Source organism: Petromyzon marinus, chromosome 2 (genome assembly GCF_048934315.1).
Source record: "Petromyzon marinus isolate PM22_M1 ecotype Great Lakes invasive population chromosome 2, UKy_Petmar_22M1.pri1.0, whole genome shotgun sequence".
Classification (NCBI taxonomy): domain Eukaryota; kingdom Metazoa; phylum Chordata; class Hyperoartia; order Petromyzontiformes; family Petromyzontidae; genus Petromyzon; species Petromyzon marinus.
In genome coordinates this window covers 5,854,565-5,872,748 of record NC_133668.1, presented here as the reverse complement: position 1 = coordinate 5,872,748, position 18,184 = coordinate 5,854,565, and the positions used below count along the sequence as shown (strand labels likewise).

Here is an 18,184-nt window from a genome sequence, read left to right as displayed (position 1 = left end):
ACCAGCTTCATTGTGCGATGCACAAACCAGTGTGCCACAGATTCAGCGTAACATGAAATTTTCTGGCTCTTTTTCATGTTTTCGTTACTTGTTTCTTGATATTACGCCGTCGTGTTTTGTTTGCTCTGTTTGCCTCAATGTACAATTAACATGCACATTACATATAATATTAATTCACAATAGAGGTTTTTGGGTTAGATGGCGTTATTTATAAATGTGTGGCAACCCTCCACCACCCGACACGGCCAATCAGTAAACGCGATGCATTTTTTACTGTTTGGCCGTGTCGGGTGGTGGAGGGTTGCGACACATTTATAATATTGCGATCTAACCCAAAAACCTTTGTTATGAACAATACTGGTCGCGAAAGCCTACGTGTTAAACTGATATAATATTAATGCTATTAAATAATCTATTATTGTATACGTGATTCAATGCATGTAACTTGAGTGTGAGAATCCGTTGCCATTATGAACAAGTTTAACTGTTACAGGCCCAGCTACGTATTAACATGGCCTGTGCCAGCGGCATAACACATCCTGTGTGACAGGGTGCCATGGTGACAAAAAGTTAACTACCTCGCCCGGTATACAGGAGGTCGTGGGTTTGATCCCGACCCTGACGCCTGCTGTATATTTGGAGTTTGCATGCTCTTCCCGTCATTGTGTGGATTTTTCTCCGGGTCCTCAGGTTTTTCCCTCCAAATTTAGAAACATGGGTTTAGAGTATTTGACTACTATAAATTCCCACGCGATAATTCACTGCGTTGAGCTATCATTTGAGGCCAGGTCGTTTGTGAAATAGCGCTAATAGCTCACTGGGCCTTAGCTGGTAAAATAACAGTAGTTTATTTTAGTCATATCTCCTTCAATGTGTTATGTTTTTTTTTCTGTAACTGACTAATGGAAAGTTGAACTTGAAGTGCTGTGTAACTGGCCACTGGTTAGCAGTGCTCTGCACACGACACTCAACTCCTGTAGCTCTTGTTTTGGGTTCGGGTAAGTTGGCCTGGCATGTTCCTCGTTTACATTTTTTTTTTAAGTATTCAACTAAAACTTTGTTGGTGCCAGCACATGCAGTGTGGCTCACAGAGCGTGGGGCAGATTGGGAGATTGTTGGTTTTAAGTGGTGCACAGCACACTCGAACGTAACATAGACATCTCCCCTTTTCTCTTGAGTTTGTTTTGATTTTTGGTTCAGTTCAGGGTCGACGCAGCAGCCAGCTCGGCGACGGTAGTGAGTGCCACCCCCCCCCACTCCACCCCTGCCATGCCCGCCGCGGCTGCTGCTGCTGCTGTCATTGCCGTTGTTCGTGATGCCGTGCGTTTGCTGCGTGCCGGTTGGCAGGAGAGAGCGGGGCGGGGAAGACGGAGGCCAGCAAGCTCATCATGCAGTACATCGCCGCCATCACCAACCCCAGCCAGAGGCAGGAGGTCGAGAGGTCAGCTGTGCCGGGCAGCGTTAAGTCACTTTACTTTCTGTGCATACCCGAACAAAAGACCACACATCATTGCCATTACCGTCGCAATTTCCAGGTTTTCCATGGCCAAGTCACTCTAAACCTCGCTTGGATGATCACCTGTGGATTGCAGGGTGTTGTAGGCATGGGACTGAGAGGTGTGGTTAGACGATGGCAGTGGCGATTTCTCCGGGTGCTCCAAAAGTTTCCTTCCACAAGAAGTCAAACTATCATTCGTGAAATTGGTCACATATAGTAATGTAGCGCGATCACAGGACAGTCCGGACAAATGTCCAGTGGGCCTGGTCCATTCTGAAGGACGGTGGGTTGGTCTTGTGTGGGGACATTGCAAATGTGATCAGAGTAAAAAAGTATATAAATTTTTTTAATGAAATATTTTATTACCTATGATGTATACGCTTCATTGCTTATTTACGCCATCAGTTGGAAATTAAGTCTCCATATTCGGCAGCCCCAAAAGATCCAGCCCCAAATGGGCCAATGATATCGGACAGCAAAATAACGCTAATACATCACATCGCAAATATAGCTACTATGCAGTTTTTTGTACAACCCACTTAAATAGAACAAAAAATAATGGCCCATAGCCCGAATTTGGACCAGTGTGTTTACAAATGCCTGGTCCGCCATGGTTGCATTTTTCATGCTGAGATTATCCGTGTCGGAATCCTAAATAACGACACAACATGAGCTTGGTTTTCAAGTTGTTTAATGCATGTTAAAATAGCAGCCGTCTAGTTTCGTAAAAAAAAAAGTTATACAAAATTTAATTTCCGATCGTGCTGACATTCATCACACGGTTCAAGTTTGATTTCCTCTAGGCAAACCAAATCGGAAGATAAATAATGAAAAATCATTCTCTGTCGGTTTGTGCTTGAGCAAGTCAGCGCAATGGGACCGCTGTAGCATGCATGTATGTTGAATTTATTTTGCACCGTACATAGCCAACCGTGCTAATCGTAGGTGAACTCAGGGGCGGAGCCAGGATTTCAGGCCGGGGTGACATTCAACAAATTTTAATATCAAGAATGATTAGAGAGTCAGGCTGTTGAACCAGACGCCATCGGTTGGCGACACACTCTGACAAAGCAGTTGCACGGAGTCCGCCAGACCGAGTGTCGTACACTTATACGCAGAATGTCACCCGTGTCACCCCCCCCCTGGCTCCGCCCCTGGGTGAACTAAACTATGTTTATTAATTTTTGATAAAAAAAAAACAGAGGACCCAGAGGAAAATCCACACAACCACTGGGAGAGAGACACACAAACTCCAAATATACAGACGCCAGGGTCAGGATCGAACCCACGACCTCCTGTATACACCAGGCAAGGAAGTTAGAATATCACCACCGCGGCGCACTCTCGCCACCGTGAGGTCCGGGAGCAGTGCGCAACCGGTCGCAGTTAACGTAACACCCGCGCGCCGCCGCCTTCGTTTCTCGCTTGAGACACGAGCGGGCAGCAGCTCACCGCCACAAGTGAGGAAAAGAAAATAAACCACAAGAACAGATTTTTTTTTTTTTAAACGGTGGATGCCGCATGTCCAGGGTTAAGAATATCCTGCTCAAGTCGAACTGCGTGCTGGAAGCTTTCGGCAACGCCAAGACGAACCGCAACGACAACTCGAGCCGCTTCGGCAAGTACATGGATATCAACTTCGACTTCAAGGGCGACCCGGTGGGAGGGCACATCAACAACTACCTGCTGGAGAAGGTACCGCGCCATTGGCGCTCAGGCGCGCAAAAAGAGCCGACTTTTTGCTAATGTCGCACGTGGATCTTGAAACGGCCAACTGTGCTAATCGTAGGCAAGGGACACAGGGATTGTGACTCTCACTCGAGCTGAGAGAGGCGTTTGCAGCTCTTTACTGCCGTCGCGCCCCTCTGGCCTCTCGGCACCCATGCACACGAGGGACATGCCAAAGGCGCTTGTGGCAAAGTCATTCAGAATGTTGTCGTAGCCTGCCGTGATGGCATTGTACATCACTTTTACCGTGATGGTGAAATCTGTCAATTGCATCCGTCCGACGAGTTGGTCCATCGGTGTGGTCTGTCTGTCCTTCCCCCCTGTTGGTCTGTCCATCTGTCCGTCCGTCCTTTCCTCTATCTGTCTGTTTATCCATCCGTCCGTCCATGTATTGTGGCTTTAGCGCTGCCGAAGGGACAGCAGGGAGTTGCCTGTACGGTATGCCTGTGTCTGTTGCTTAAATATACACGGGCAGGTGAGCTACATACATCCGTGTTCCTATAGTTAGAGGTCATACCGAGGCAACGCCACCTCTGTTTAAATAAATAACAAGTGACCTTCACTGTCTATCCCGCTCCGTCCTGTGCCGGGGAACTTTTAAATCCTTTACACTAAGCGCCGTTTTTATTGCACACCGTCGCTGCATACGCAAGGGAACCAGAGTTATGGCCTTTAAGGTCAGACATTTCCATTGCTGCACCGTGCAATATACTCGTAGTTATCCGTAGTTCTTGTCATTGAAATGTGTTTTTTCCCCCCCCGTCGCCCGACCGTTTTTTTGTTTTCGCCAAATGTTAAGAGTTTGCTGTGCCGTTACGTTTTGAACAAAGGTGAAATGTATATTCTTAAAAATAAATACTCAGCCTAACAGTGTTGCAGCAAAAGCCACCGTTTGGCACAAGGTGCGCAATTATCTAATGCCGTTTTGTAGGCACTACACGCCCGCTGTGGGAGGTTGAGCAATCCTGTGGTCGATGATTCAACCGTAAACCCCATACTGAATGCCATATATAGCTGTGTTGCCATGGAGGTTGCAGTTTATATTTTATTTAAAATGTTTAGAGCTTGCTTTTCTCTGCGTTTTCACGAGGTGTTTGCCAAGGTGGTGTGTTCTGAGTCTTGTTGACACACACACACACACGGGCGCGCACACACAGCATGTGTACAAGTAGACCGTATACAGCAGGCGGGGGGAGGGGATCAGGGGCAAAGTTCAGAAACTGTTGCAATTTTAGGATCACTGCACTGTGTGCAGTATATTGTAATTTTTTTTTATTGAAAATACGGGCTGAGTGTGTAGCGTAAGATTTACGTGGTCGTGTTGAGAAATGTTCAATGTGCGTGAGATGGATTGAGACGTGCGTCTGCTATACCTTACCATGGAGACGCACGGCTCCTGACTGTTGCCACACCCTGTATTTGACAAGTTGATTCAGGTTATATTCTGGGCCACTGACAAGTGGCAACGTCTGTGTAGTTTTAAAGATCATCGCACATTCCTGAAGACCCTCCAAAGACAAAGATCCCCTGTACAGCTTGATGAACTAATGGGGCAATTGCTGCTATTATTTAGAACCTTTCATCAATCCGCTGCAGGATAAAGGCCTCTTCCATACCTTTTCGGTTGTAGGGGATGTTTGACCATACTTCACCATGCTGGTCAGCGCGGCTGGGTGAAGGGTGGAGGGCACCCGGGACAAGTGTGGATATCAGCCGTGGCCAGCGGTCACACTCAGACTTCCTCGCTGTTAGCGAGGGCCTATTAAGGCCGGCACACATGTAGCCAGCCTGTGTTGTTGGCGGCATTGCCAACTTCGTACATGGGGCTCCTTTGTTAATTCTCACCTGCCAAAAAAAATAAAATCCGGACCTAATAAATTCCAGCAACAACGCAACCTTAAGCCTCAGTAACTCGTTACACAGTTGCGTGCTTGTGTCTGCCAAACGACACGTGCAGTGAATGGGAGGGGGGGGCTATGTTACACGTGGATAGAGAAGCCGGTGTATCGTGAAAGTGGGGGGCTAGACGTGGGGGGGGGGGGGAGACACTGTGACTGGAGATGGAGCTGAAATGTACAAGTGAAACGTTTTGTTCATGCATCGATTCATGTCGATCCTCGAGTTTGCAACGTTGATTGTGTTATTTTGCCAGTTTGTGTGTTTGTGTTTAATAATTTCACATTGCCTCTGTAGCCACGTCATTTCCTCTTGTTAGTCCATGAGCCCAGATCAGTTATTTAATTCGTCGGTACCACCCGAGGTGGCATAACGTTCGCGGTGCCAATTCTTTTACGTGGACAGCAACAGTGAATTGCGCGATGACTATTTGAAATTAGTGGGTTATCAATAGTTCACTGGTAGTAGCCGTGTGAATAAATTGGTACCACTGACTTTAAGTAGTACTAATTCTGGCCCATGGGACATCATCCAGCACAATGTTCACACAATAATTGATTCTCCATCGAATTACAACAGTGAATTAAACACCCGGGGTTGGCAGGCTCGGAGGTTGTCAGGTTGGTGTGATGGTGGGGGGGCTGGTGATTGGTAGAGCTATTGACCCGGTCTGCTGTTGTTGTTGGTGGTGTGACCTCATGCTCGTGTGTCGTGTCATCACCTCCTCAATGTTTTTACAGTCCCGGGTGATCTTCCAGCAGCCGGGGGAGCGCAACTTCCACTCCTTTTACCAGGTATTGCTTACGCGATGGCCTGCTCTCAGTGTAATAACTGCACGTTGTAGTCGCCCCCTCTGCAAGCTTGTTTCTGTTCTCACCTGTTAATATATTCGCATGTAACAGACGTCACTCCGCTGATGCGTCTCTGGGAGTTGAAACTGGGTCCCGAGTTCTGGCTTGCTGTTTAAACAAATGCCGCTGCAAAACACTTGTCCGGCAGGGACGTGCAATCAGGCTCGTGGACTAAAATTTAAATGTACACGGCCACAAGTTGGGGCACGGCGGCCCGACGAAGAAGATGACGGTCCTCCTTCGCTGTCGTCGCAACGTCTCGATTATCAAGATAGAGGCCTGGCGTGCGCCAACTCACAGGTGGTTTCATAGTCTCCACCTCGTTCATAGTCTCCACCTCGTTCATAGTCTCCACCTCGTTTGCGTTCCAAACGTTAAGTTCCTATGCCATGAGGCGGACGTCATTGACGGTTGTTTATTCCGTTACGTGTTATTTCACTCGCACATCGAATGCCTACATTGCCCTGAGTTATTCCCTTTCCGGAATGAAAAACAACAACCACAACCGAACACATTTGTCAATGGTGCTGAACCGAAGAGGAAAAAACGCTTTTAACGGTAGACGTTCAGGGAATTCCCACGAAAGAGGGCCATTCATTGCCTGAAAACGTCGCCCGTTATTTGCGAACTCCTCTTTTGCGCGGCGTGTTCTTTGCGAATGCGCGTTGAGGATTTAGCCGCTTCGTGCGTCGCGAAACTGCTTGAGAACGATCCCGACGTTCTTGACGTCGAATTTGCAGAACGGGCAATTTCTGTGGCGGGTTTGACCGAGGTGGCGCGTAGCCGCTGACTGTGGATTTGTGTGTTGGGTCTCTGCTGGTTGAGTGGCGCAGATGTTGCAGGGAGGTCAGGACCAGCTGCTCAAGTCGATGCGCTTACAGAGAGACATCTCACGATACGAATACCTCCGCCAAGGCAGCACGGGCAAGGTATGGCGAGATGTTAACTACCTCACCCGGTGTACAGGAGGTTCATGGGTTCGATGCGGACCCCTGGCGCCTGTATATTTGGAGTTTGCATGCCTCTTTCCCCGTGGTCGCGTGAAGTTGTTAAACAAAAGTGTTGCCTCCCAGTCAGTCCAGAGTGTGTGCCTCCGTGTTGAACACTACATGTGCGCAGCCGTGTTTGCGAATTCACTGATGGGTGAGGACTCCCTATGACGTGGGGGGTTATTCCGCAATAGTTCACCGCACCATTCAGTGGTCGTTGATGAATGTCGTTGATCGATGCGGAAGCATCGCTGTAAAAAGATGGATTTTGCTACGCTGCCCTCTGCTGCCCGCCACGTAGCACCGCTAGCCCTATGGCAACCTGATTTTAGAGGGTGGCTGCCCATCCAAGCACTATCCAGGCTCAGGCATGCTTAGCCTCCGAGATTTGACGAGATCAATCAGGTTCCAGGTGATTTGGTCAAATGGCATTTGCGCAACTGCTCACAGGGCTGGCAAGCGTTGGGAATGTGTCAGCGAGTGAGATTCACCCGATGGCACCACTAGGGGCCGATATAGAGGCGGCAAATGGTAAAGTACCGGACCGTGTTACAAAAGGGGCTCGTGATGTCGTTTGGGTACGTTTGTGTGCGCGAGTCGTGCACGTGCAGCTGTGCGCGTGCAGCTGTGCGCGTGCAGCTGTGCGCGTGCAGCTGTGCGCGTGCAGCTGTGCGCGTGCAGCTGTGCGCGTGCAGCTGTGCGCGTGCACGTGCAGCTGTGCGCGTGCAGCTGAGCGTGTGCATGTGCAGCTGTGCGTGTGCGCATTCAGCTGTGCGCGTGCAGCTGTGCGTGTGCATGTGCAGCTGTGTGTGTGCGGGTGGCTCGGCCTAAAAGGCATCGGTGACGGTCATCCGTTTCTGGGCTTGAAATGCGTGAGATGCGCGCGTTAGCATGTTGGCCTGTTTTTATTGCATGGGGGCCTGATTGCGCGTACCGCGTGTGCAATGCGTGTAACGTGCGGTGTGTCGCCTCGGCCCATTGGAAAGGGTGCAATGACCTGGGCAGGCGACGCTGCAGTCGGAGCGCTTTGCTCGCGATCGGAAGGTTACCGGATCAAATCCTGGTTGGGGGGGAGATTCGCTCAGTCCATCATCCCAACGGGGTCGATACATTGACTACCACTCGGTTGTGTAGAACTCCCTATTGCTGAAGGTCAGGCTCTCCGCGACAGTGTTGATATTTTTAAGTATGCAGCGTGTGCGTATGCTCAATTTATTTCGCACCGCACGTAGCCGACCCTTGCTAATCGGAGGTGCGGGGGGAAGGACAACACACAAACTAGACACTACACTGATGTTTTAAAAACAGTTTCCCTCTAATCCGCTTTGTTCCTCTCTGGCTCGTATTCTGCCACCCGGCTCCTTCTTTATTACCCTCATCCTCTTCACGCACGGCACCTTGGGACACTGTGAGAGGCGCCCTAAGTAATCACAAATTATTATTTCGACTATGGTTATGCATTACATCGACTCCGCTGACTCAGCGACCACCTATGAAGTGCCACCCCAAATAGATTTTTTAACAACTTCACTTATGAATATACGTTTTAGAATCACTGGTTATCTCTTTTTTTTTTGCAGTCATATCTCAACCGTGAAGCCCCACGTAGAGCTGAACGGGGTCATGAAGCGCAGGTTTAATTTCTGCGCTGTCTGCCAGCCCATGAGGGTGTCCTGGTTGCCCTCTGCTGCACCAAACTTTTAATCCCCAAAACCATTCGTCACCGGTTTCACATTTTTTTAGGAACTATTTTTCTCATAATCGGAGTAAGTTGAAACCGTGAGGCGAAAAAAATAGGCACTCGTGGGCTCATAGGGCACTGAGAAGGAAATGCAAGGGTGGTGGTGGCGGCAGTGGCGGCATTGGTTGCGTACGTGGCCTGTGGAGGCGTACGAGGTTTGGTGAATCACCGCACTTAATGTTACAGAGCTTATTTCCTGTAGACGTCCAGGAGGTGCCATACCCTGGCTTCTCAGGAGAAAGTGTTGATTAATATCGTCTCACCACCCATCTGTATGGGATAGAGCGTTGCCTCCTCACACTTATTGGTTTTCTCTGGTTGTATAAATGTAGCAAATCATTTGCTGCAAACATCTTCATATATATAGAGGACTGCAGAGCTTCGGCATTTGTTTGTGCCGGCTTACCGCCTGGCTGCTTTACAATCTTCTCTGCGGTCCCGCAGTGATTGTGAGATGTAATTTGCATGAATGAGACTATATAAAACCACGCACTCATAATTATTATGAGTGGCTTTTTGGCCCAAAGAGACGACTGCAGTCACTACATTTACTTATTATAATGTTTCATATCCCGTGGGCTTTGAACTGAGGCCCTCGAATCGAGAGAACTGACTTTTTCTCTTGCACGGTACATCAGACACCAAGGCGGCTTGCTCTCTTAACCATTGTAGGCTTGCTCAGGCGATACGTATTTCAAGGTCATTTCACTCAGTTTCAGGCCCCCCCAAAAAATGAAGAAAGTGCAAAAGTAATACCTCAATAAGCAACGTCACGTCACCACTGCGGTTTACTGAATGGGTCACAGTTTGCGGTAAGTACACGTACAGACAGATCTTTTGTCAATTCACTGCTGGAGCAGGGCCTTCGCTGTTATACATTTCCACGTGATAAGCCACTTTTGTTGAGCTATCCTTTGTGGCCAGGTCGCTTCTAAAAATAACTATGGAGCTCAGTGGCCCCTACCTGGTAAAATAAAAAGTTAAAGTTAAATGCACGGTGGTCTCCTATCCAAGTACTATCCAGGCTCAAACCCCCGCATTTGCTAGGGATTGGCGCATCCCCAAGGGCTTGATTGTATGTGTGCTGTGTGCACATATTTAAAATGTCTTGCATTTTAGATGATTTACAATGCAAACCAATTACCCGATACGAATATTGGATTTAAAATGCATGTACACGCAACCTCATCTCCGATGCTCTACACTGCACCTCAGTTTTTACAGCCTCGCGGAAAGACTTTCACGTTAAAAGTTTTTTTTTTGTTTATATATACGTGCGCGTAATTTGAGCACGGGACGCCTTGCCGCACAGTTGATTATCGTGAATTACCTGGGTGGACAATTACTGCGTTAGTCGGTGAACGCTGCTGTGTCGGTGTCTCGCTCCCTTCGACAGGATCCCGGGATAAACGACAGCGGGGAGTTTAAGAACGTGGCGGAAGCGATGAAGGTGATCGGGTTCCAGGCGGACGAGGTGCAGACCGTTTACCGCATCCTCGCCTGCATCCTGCATCTGGTGAGAGAAGGCCGCTCGTGGCGCCTCCCAGGGTTTCCTCACTCGTCAGTGTGTACCGAGTCGCTGGTGTAGACTGGAGGAGGTGGTAAGCGATTGGTAGCGGCCACAGCCACAGTAGTGAGGGGCGTACAGGATGTGCTGCGCTGGCGTGTGGAAATTTATTCCGGGTGGCTCGTCCGGGTGAAATGTTGCCCGGCGGGTACCTCGCTTGCTGAGGTGGCTAGGAGCCCCTCACCTGCTATGCAGGAGGACGTGGGTTCGATCCCAGACCCCGACGGTGCCTGTTGTATACTTGGAGTCCGCGTGTTCTCTCTCTCTCCCTGCGAGCGCGTGGATTTTTGCTCCGGGGTCCTCCAGTTTTGCCCTGTACATTACGCGGCCGCTACTATAAATGCCCACGTGCGATGGACGATATGAGCCACTTCGATGGGCTATCACGTGTGGCCAGGCTGCCTCTGAATAAGACCTAATAGCTCGGTGGGCTTTCACTGAAATATATAATAGTTTAAATAAGTAGTCGGACAGGCTGACCACGATAACAAAGTACGGAGTTGATGGAACTGGATGCATTATGCGCTCATAGAGAAAAGAGAAAAGGGGCTGGTGTATTCAGGTGGCCATGCCAGTGTCGACCGCTGACACGCCGGCTTTGAATTTGAGTGGACTCGTGCTATGAAGCCAGGTTCTCGAACGTCACGAGCATCCACGCGACGGTGCGCTCACGCGTGCATTCAAATGAATTTGCACGCTCGCAATGCATGCATGGTATCGCGCTTGCGATAACTGCGTGAGATTCATATATACGTTGTACGTAATGGGTTCCCTTGACCCCTGAAGTGGATATCACGACGCTACCTCTTTAAGATCGTTTCACGTGACTACTGGTCTCGCTGGATTTGATCCAAATCACGTAGAAAAGCAAGTTCTAAAGCGATTAATTGTGTGTGGAGCCGGGAGACTATCAACTCGCAAGACTTGCCACTCTGGTTAATCACACGTTAGGGGCTGCACCCTGAAATTCGAAAACCCACGTTCTCAGAGGTGCTGGCTCAGCACTCTTGATCTCACAGCCACGCGATCGCCTCAACGTTTCGGTTACCCCCACACACCGCAGGGAGACATCAAGTTTGGGTTCGAGGAGGAGGCGGTGGTGATCACGGACGACCGGATCGTGGCAGTGCTCGGCGAGCTGCTGTCGACCAGCGCCGAGGCGGTGGAGAAGGCGCTTCTGTACCGCACCGTCTCTACCGGCAGGGACATCATTGACAAGGGGCACTCCGCACAGGAGGCCGGCTACGGGCGAGACGCTCTCGCCAAGGTAGTCCTGGCGCCGACATCCCCACCACCGCTGTCAGCACCACCATCAGCACCACCACCACCACTGTCACCACTGTCAACATCACCACCGCCACCACTGTCAGCACCGCCACCACCACAACTGTCAGCACCGCCACCACTGTCAACACCACCACCAGCACCACAACTGTCAGCACCGCCATCACTGTCAGCACCACCACCACCACCGTCAGCACCGCCATCACTGTCAACACCACCACCACTGTCAACACCACCGTCACCACCACAACTGTCAGCACCACCACCACCATTGTCAACACCACCACCACTGTCAACACCACCACCATTGTCAACACCACCACCACCACCACAACTGTCACCACCACCACCACCATTGTCAACACCACCACCACTACTGCCAGCACCACCACCACTGTCAGCACCACTACCTCAACTGTCAGCACCACCATTGTCAGTACCACCACCACCACTGTCAGCACCACCACCACCACCACCACTGTCGGCATCACCACCACCACCGCTGCCAGCACCAGCACCACCACCACTGCTTTGTCCACGGAAGGGTTATTGCAGTAGAAAATGGAGCACACTTGTATTCCTGCGGCTGGCTTAATCTGTTAATGTATCAGCCTGCTGTGATCGTCTTTTATTGAATGCAATTAAAGTGTGCCCTCCTCTCTTCGTCTTACGCCCGCTGGGTGCGATTCACCCTTGTGCCAGGACGTCTCACAACAACACGCGGTGTCCCACCCCAATGTGTGGTGTCCCACCCCAATGTGTGGCGTCCCACCCCAATGTGTGGTGTCCCACCCCAATGTGTGGTTTCCCACCCCAATGTGTGGTGTCCCACCCCAATGTGCGGTGTCCCACCCCAATGTGCAGTGTCCCACCCCAATGTGTGGTGTCCCACCCCAATGTGTGGTGGCCCACCCCAATGTGTGGTGTCCCACCCCAATGCGTGGTGTCCCACCCCAATGCGCGGTGTCCCACCCCAATGCGTGGTGTCCCACCCCAATGTGTGGTGTCCCACCCCAATGCGTGGTGTCTCACCCCAATGCGTGGTGTCTCACCCCAATGCGTGGTGTCCCACCCCAATGTGTGGTGTCCCACCCCAATGCGTGGTGTCTCACCCCAATGCGTGGTGTCTCACCCCAATGCGTGGTGTCCCACCCCAATGTGTGGTGTCCCACCCCAATGCGTGGTGTCTCACCCCAATGCGTGGTGTCCCACCCCAATGTGTGGTGTCCCACCCCAATGTGTGGTGTCTCACCCCAATGCGCAGTGTCCCACCCCAATGCGTGGTGTCCTACCCCAATGTGTGGTGTCCCACCCCAATGCGTGGTGTCCCACCCCAATGTGCGGTGTCCCACCCCAATGTGTGGTGTTCCACCCCAATGTGTGGTGTCCCACCCCAATGCGCAGTGTCTCACCCCAATGCGTGGTGTCCCACCCCAATGTGTGGTGTCCCACCCCAATGCGCGGTGTCCCACCCCAATGTGTGGTGTCCCACCCCAATGCGCGGTGTCCCACCCCAATGTGTGGTGTCCCACCCCAATGTGTGGTGTCCCACCCCAATGTGTGGTGTCCCACCCAAATGTGTGGTGTCCCACCCCAATGTGCGGTGTCCCACCCCAATGTGTGGTGCCCCAGCTGTTGTGTCTCAGCATGCGGTGTCCCACCCCAATACGCGGTGTCCTAGCTGCAGTGTCCCACCATGCGGTGTCCCAGTGCGTGGTGTCCCAGCTGTAGGTACTCAACGACGCTGAAGTCTACTTTACTGTGTGTGCTTGGCAGCAGCCGTTGACACAAATATCCATTGCTGCACATTAAAAACTAAACTATGAACAATTTTTATTTTACCAGGTAAGGCCCACTGAGCTGTATAGCTCTTTTTCAGAAGCGACCTGGCCATCACAAATGAGATAGCAGCCAAATACTCGAAACGCGTGACGTTGATTCTAAATGTGGAAGCAAAAACCCGAGGAGCCGGAGAAAAATCCACTCCACCACGGGGAGAGAGAAACGCAAACTCCAAATATACAGGTGTCAGGGTCAGGTACGAACTCACGACCTCCTGCATACCAAGTAAGTCAGATAACATCTCCTAGCTACCGCAGCGCCAATTTATTCGGTAGCCAATCACATGCATCCCCTCGCGAGTGCACCCCCTCCGCCTGGCTTGTGCCGGGCGTTGCTATTACCTTGGGGCAAATTCCATTTGCCACCGGTCAGCATTTTGCTTTCTGCTTGTACAGAGCGTACACTTGGCAAACGCTGAACTTCCGTCAGCCGCCATGATCAAACGGTGGGGGACCCCGCGGATAATAAGAAGCGCATTTCAGTAACTATAGTTAGCTATCTATGTATGATGGAACATAATAATCAAAATAAAACCAACCCATCGTAACCGCTGCAGTTTCCTGCGTACGTGCACCGCGGCTGACTGAGCCCCATGCGTGGGAATTTGCATACGCGAGGAGAGTCCTGCGTCGGGTCGGGTGTCCGTGGATAATTCACGGTTCACCCGTGGGTCACCCGTAGGTCACCCGTGGGTCACCTGCGGGTTAGCTGTGGGTCACCTGCGGATCACCTGCAGGTCACCCTTGGGTCACCCGCAGGTCACAAGCGAGTCACCCGTGGGTCACCCAAGGGTAACCCGTGAAGCGGGTTGGAACCGAGGAGCTCGTTAGAGATTCCCGTTGGGGTGAGGATCGGATGCGGCGCAGTGAACGTGACCTGACCCGCACGCGTACGTACGGCAAGCTGTCAACACGGCGTGGTTCCAACTCCCCATGCTTTTACCCGACCCCCCGCAGGAATATCCACGCGAGCAGGCAGCCCGCCGGGCGTCCAGCCTGGCCTTTGGCAGGCCCAAAAATTGCTCTGGCTATACCCAGCGGAGTGGCCCTTCTGGTATAAACGAGCATGGATCTCCTCAGGGGAGCTGATGTTTGTTCCCACAAGCGGACGTTGGCTAGAGTCCGGTGCCACGTTACTCTCGACATCGCGTTGGAAAGTACGCAACTTGAAAATCAAGGGATGTAGACTAATACGCACATACAGAGGACTGTTATAAATTCCTCATGTGGTCCAATTGTACATACGGGAGAACCAGTGTTTCAAAATATTGGAACAAATATTGAGGGCAACGTATTCTCTGGCACCGGTACCCACACTGGTCAGAAATTCCATCGCAGATGTGTATCTAGAAGGCCTGTTGATTGTAAACTACCGGCACAGACGGCCGTTAGCCACAAGTGTGCACCAAACATGACCATAAATTCCCCTCTCTGCAGGATATGAATCATGCCCATTGTGTATGAGCAGTATATATTTAAGTAGTAAGGACACCGTTTTGCTAATCTTAGCAGGCATTGCTTGGCAGTTATCGGCTGTGCGTGATTGATAAACCTCGATCGTGTGTTGGAGTTGTGACGAGCCGGGCCCGAGTTTGACGAGCACCATCGTGCGCGCGCGTGGTGCGTGCGTGCGTGCGTGCAGGCAATCTACGAGCGTCTCTTCTGCTGGATCGTGAGCAAAATCAACTCGGTCATCGAGGTGAAGGACTACGACCCCCGCGTGCACGGCAAGAACACCGTCATCGGCGTGCTCGACATCTACGGCTTTGAAATCTTCGACAACAACAGGTGCCCGCTCTTGTTGGGGATCTTCTCGTTCGTCAGGCTGTCCCGTCATTGGGGAGGGGGGGGTGACGGAGACAGGGCCAGCATTGGTTAATTTCCCCCCCCCCCCATTCCCAAATGAGCCAGCGAGTGGCCAAGAACCGTGGTCGCCAATTAGAGGTGTAACGATTGCGTCCATTAAAGATGGGTTGTTTCGCTCGCTTGACGTGCAGGAACTGATTGGTTCATTTTTAAAGCCTCACCTTTTCTCCGTTGTCCATTCTCTTCCTCTTCCCCCCCCCCGCCCCTCCACTTTTTCCCTCCCCTCCCCTACCCTTTCTTAAGCCCTACTCACCACTCCATGCCCCAGCCATCTAAATCATTATGTTCAGCGCCTTGATCAAAGGCACTCTGTACATATGAAATAAGACAAGATATGTACCTGTGACCAAATCGCCCAGAAGGCACCTGATCTCACCAGATCTCACAAGCTAAGCGTGGTTGAGCCTGGCTAGCGCTTGGATGGGTAGTCTTCATGCACGACCGGTCGCGAAGGGCTATGTGGTGGGCAGCAGATGTGCAGGCAGTGCAAACAAATCCAGTTGTTGTCCTGTACTTTCGATGGTGCCACATCTTTGCCTGCCGCCTTCCAGGAAACTAAACCAGGCACTGTGAAGTACGGCCAAATAACTGCATTGACCTAGACGGCATGGGGGAGGCCCTCATCCAGTAGTGGACTGACCCAAAATGTTTTGCAATTCATACACGGTGCGTGCTTCTATGAAACGTAGGTGGTCAGTCCGCTTGAGGCACTGCTCTGTATCACGTTGCCAGGAAACTATTTGATTCCTGAGTGGAATCGCAAACTCTTAATTGTCACAACTCAAATATCAAATCGTGACAGGTGCGATTCTGTACCTGGTCTAATTGTCATTATACCCCTGTCCATAGTAGAACAAGTGACAATTTTGTATAGGCTAATTTCAAACATGGCTGGTATTGTAAAATGATGCCTAGCAATTTCCCAAATGTCTTTGACGTATATTATCAATCGTATATGCTAATTGGACTTGTTATTTTTCAATATCCACTTTTTATTACATATACAGTATTATTTTCTAAATGGATTCCACAATAGATGTACAACGTCAAATCATAATTTGCCAACTGTCATCGTATTTTATAGTGGTACAATAAAATCTGGTTTAACATGCATTGCCCAATCAATCGAGCACAGCAATACGCTCACTCAAACAATATGTTTTTTTTATTAGATAAAAAAAACATTACAATTTTGCTAGAATTCCTGAAACAAACGGCCGTCACAACTCCTGATTGGAGAACGACCTTCTGAGAACCACCAACAGTCGCGCGATCGCTGATGTCAAGGTGCGACTTGGAGCGTACGTTGTCGACACTTCCTGTAAATATAAAGGCCCAAGAAAGACCGTGAACGAGGGCCTCATCGGTAAGATGAGCAGACATTTTAAAATCGATGCTGGATCTAACGGGAAGCCAGTGCAGTGATTTTAAGAACCGGGGGGGGGGAGTCGCGTGTTGTGAACGACGTGCCCGAATGAGCACCAAGGCGGTAACATTTTAAACCGATTCACAAATCACGAAGGCCAACAGATAAAGTTTTCGATTCATCTGAGAAACAAACAAAAGCGTGAACTGACATTTCAGCGTAATTATCTAGACGGAATGCTTCTCAATTTGGCAATAACCCTCAATCGTGATCGTCATCATGATGATCATCATGATCATCGTCATCATGATGATCAATGATGATGGGGGAAGACGAACTGTAAATGTTGTGGATTTACTCTCCAACACACCGGTGGGCTGAAGTAGTAACTAATTGGCGTTTTGGTTACGTGACAAATCCCTTACTAATTGGCTGTGTCGGGTGATGGAGGGTTACGACACATTTATACGAACGCGATCTGACCCAAAGAAAATTTTGATTTAAAGCTTTCGTGACTGCAGTAATTCATATTCTTAGTTCTTTCGGTAAAGTCACGTTGAAGGGAAACAATAAAATAATAAAATATATAAAACAATAAAAATTCTCACGACGTTTCGACCATAACACAAACGGTCGTCTTCAGGTGTGTCGGTTTGCATAAATTTATTTATTTTTAAACGGTGTATTTATAAAAAAAAACGTTAGCGCCACGCGTAGCGATTTGGCAGTTTATTTAGAAGGACTAGTCCATCTATATTCTGAAAAGAGGAGGGGGGAGACGATTTTTTTTTTATGTATGCTGTCTGAAAGCCACTGTAAGCGTGAACAATCAATTAAGAGGTACGTGGATGACACTTTTGTCATCTGGCCACATGGCCGGCCTGCTCTAGACCAATTCTTCGACCACATCAATTCCATACACCCAGCCATCAGATTTACCATGGAAGTCGAAATAGATGGCAAGCTACCTTTTTTGGATGTCCTAATTAAAAAGAGACCTGATGGTTCAATGAGCCACTCTGTCTACAGGAAAGCTACCCATACGGATGCTTATCTGAAACCGGATTCCCACCACCATCCATCACAAAAAAATTATCTCATCAAGACTCTGTATCATAGAGCCCAATGCATATCCGACCAGGAACACATAGGCAGTGAACTCAAGCACGTACACCAAGCTCTTAAGGCTAATGGTTACTCCGACTATGCAATCCGCAAAGCTATCACTCAAACCATGAAGAAGGACCCTCTTGAGGAGTCTTTCAAAACCATCACTTTACCCTACATTGCGGGGATCACAAAAAAGATCTCCAAAATCTTGAATAAACACAAGATCCAGGTCCGTTTCAACACATTACATAAAATCCGTGATCTGGTTCCGTCTGTAAAAGATGTGATTCCGGACATACAATACCCTGGTGTCTACAAACTGAGTTGCCTCTGTGGTAGTAGTTACATTGGAGAAACCAAACGCCATGTCTCGGACCGCATTCGTGAACACAAAGCAGACCTTAAACATGGTAGGACCAACACCACGGCCGTGGCAGATCATTGTTA

The 18,184-nt window shown here is 49.8% G+C and overlaps 1 protein-coding gene across 2 annotated transcripts in view; it reads left to right on the top strand.

The window, feature by feature from the left end:
* MYO1D (myosin ID) overlaps positions 1-18,184 on the top strand; it is a 147,041-nt gene that overhangs the window by 37,152 nt on the left and 91,705 nt on the right. Inside the window, exons 3-9 of one of the 2 annotated variants that reach the window (XM_032966166.2) lie at positions 1,348-1,441; positions 3,028-3,193; positions 5,863-5,916; positions 6,807-6,902; positions 10,100-10,219; positions 11,334-11,537; positions 15,038-15,183. In XM_032966166.2, the coding sequence (XP_032822057.1) occupies positions 1,348-1,441; positions 3,028-3,193; positions 5,863-5,916; positions 6,807-6,902; positions 10,100-10,219; positions 11,334-11,537; positions 15,038-15,183 (880 nt within the window). Of the gene's footprint in view, positions 1-1,347; positions 1,442-3,027; positions 3,194-5,862; positions 5,917-6,806; positions 6,903-6,957; positions 7,541-10,099; positions 10,220-11,333; positions 11,538-15,037; positions 15,184-18,184 lie in introns of those variants that run through there. The other variant, XM_076069222.1, reaches the window with a different exon arrangement.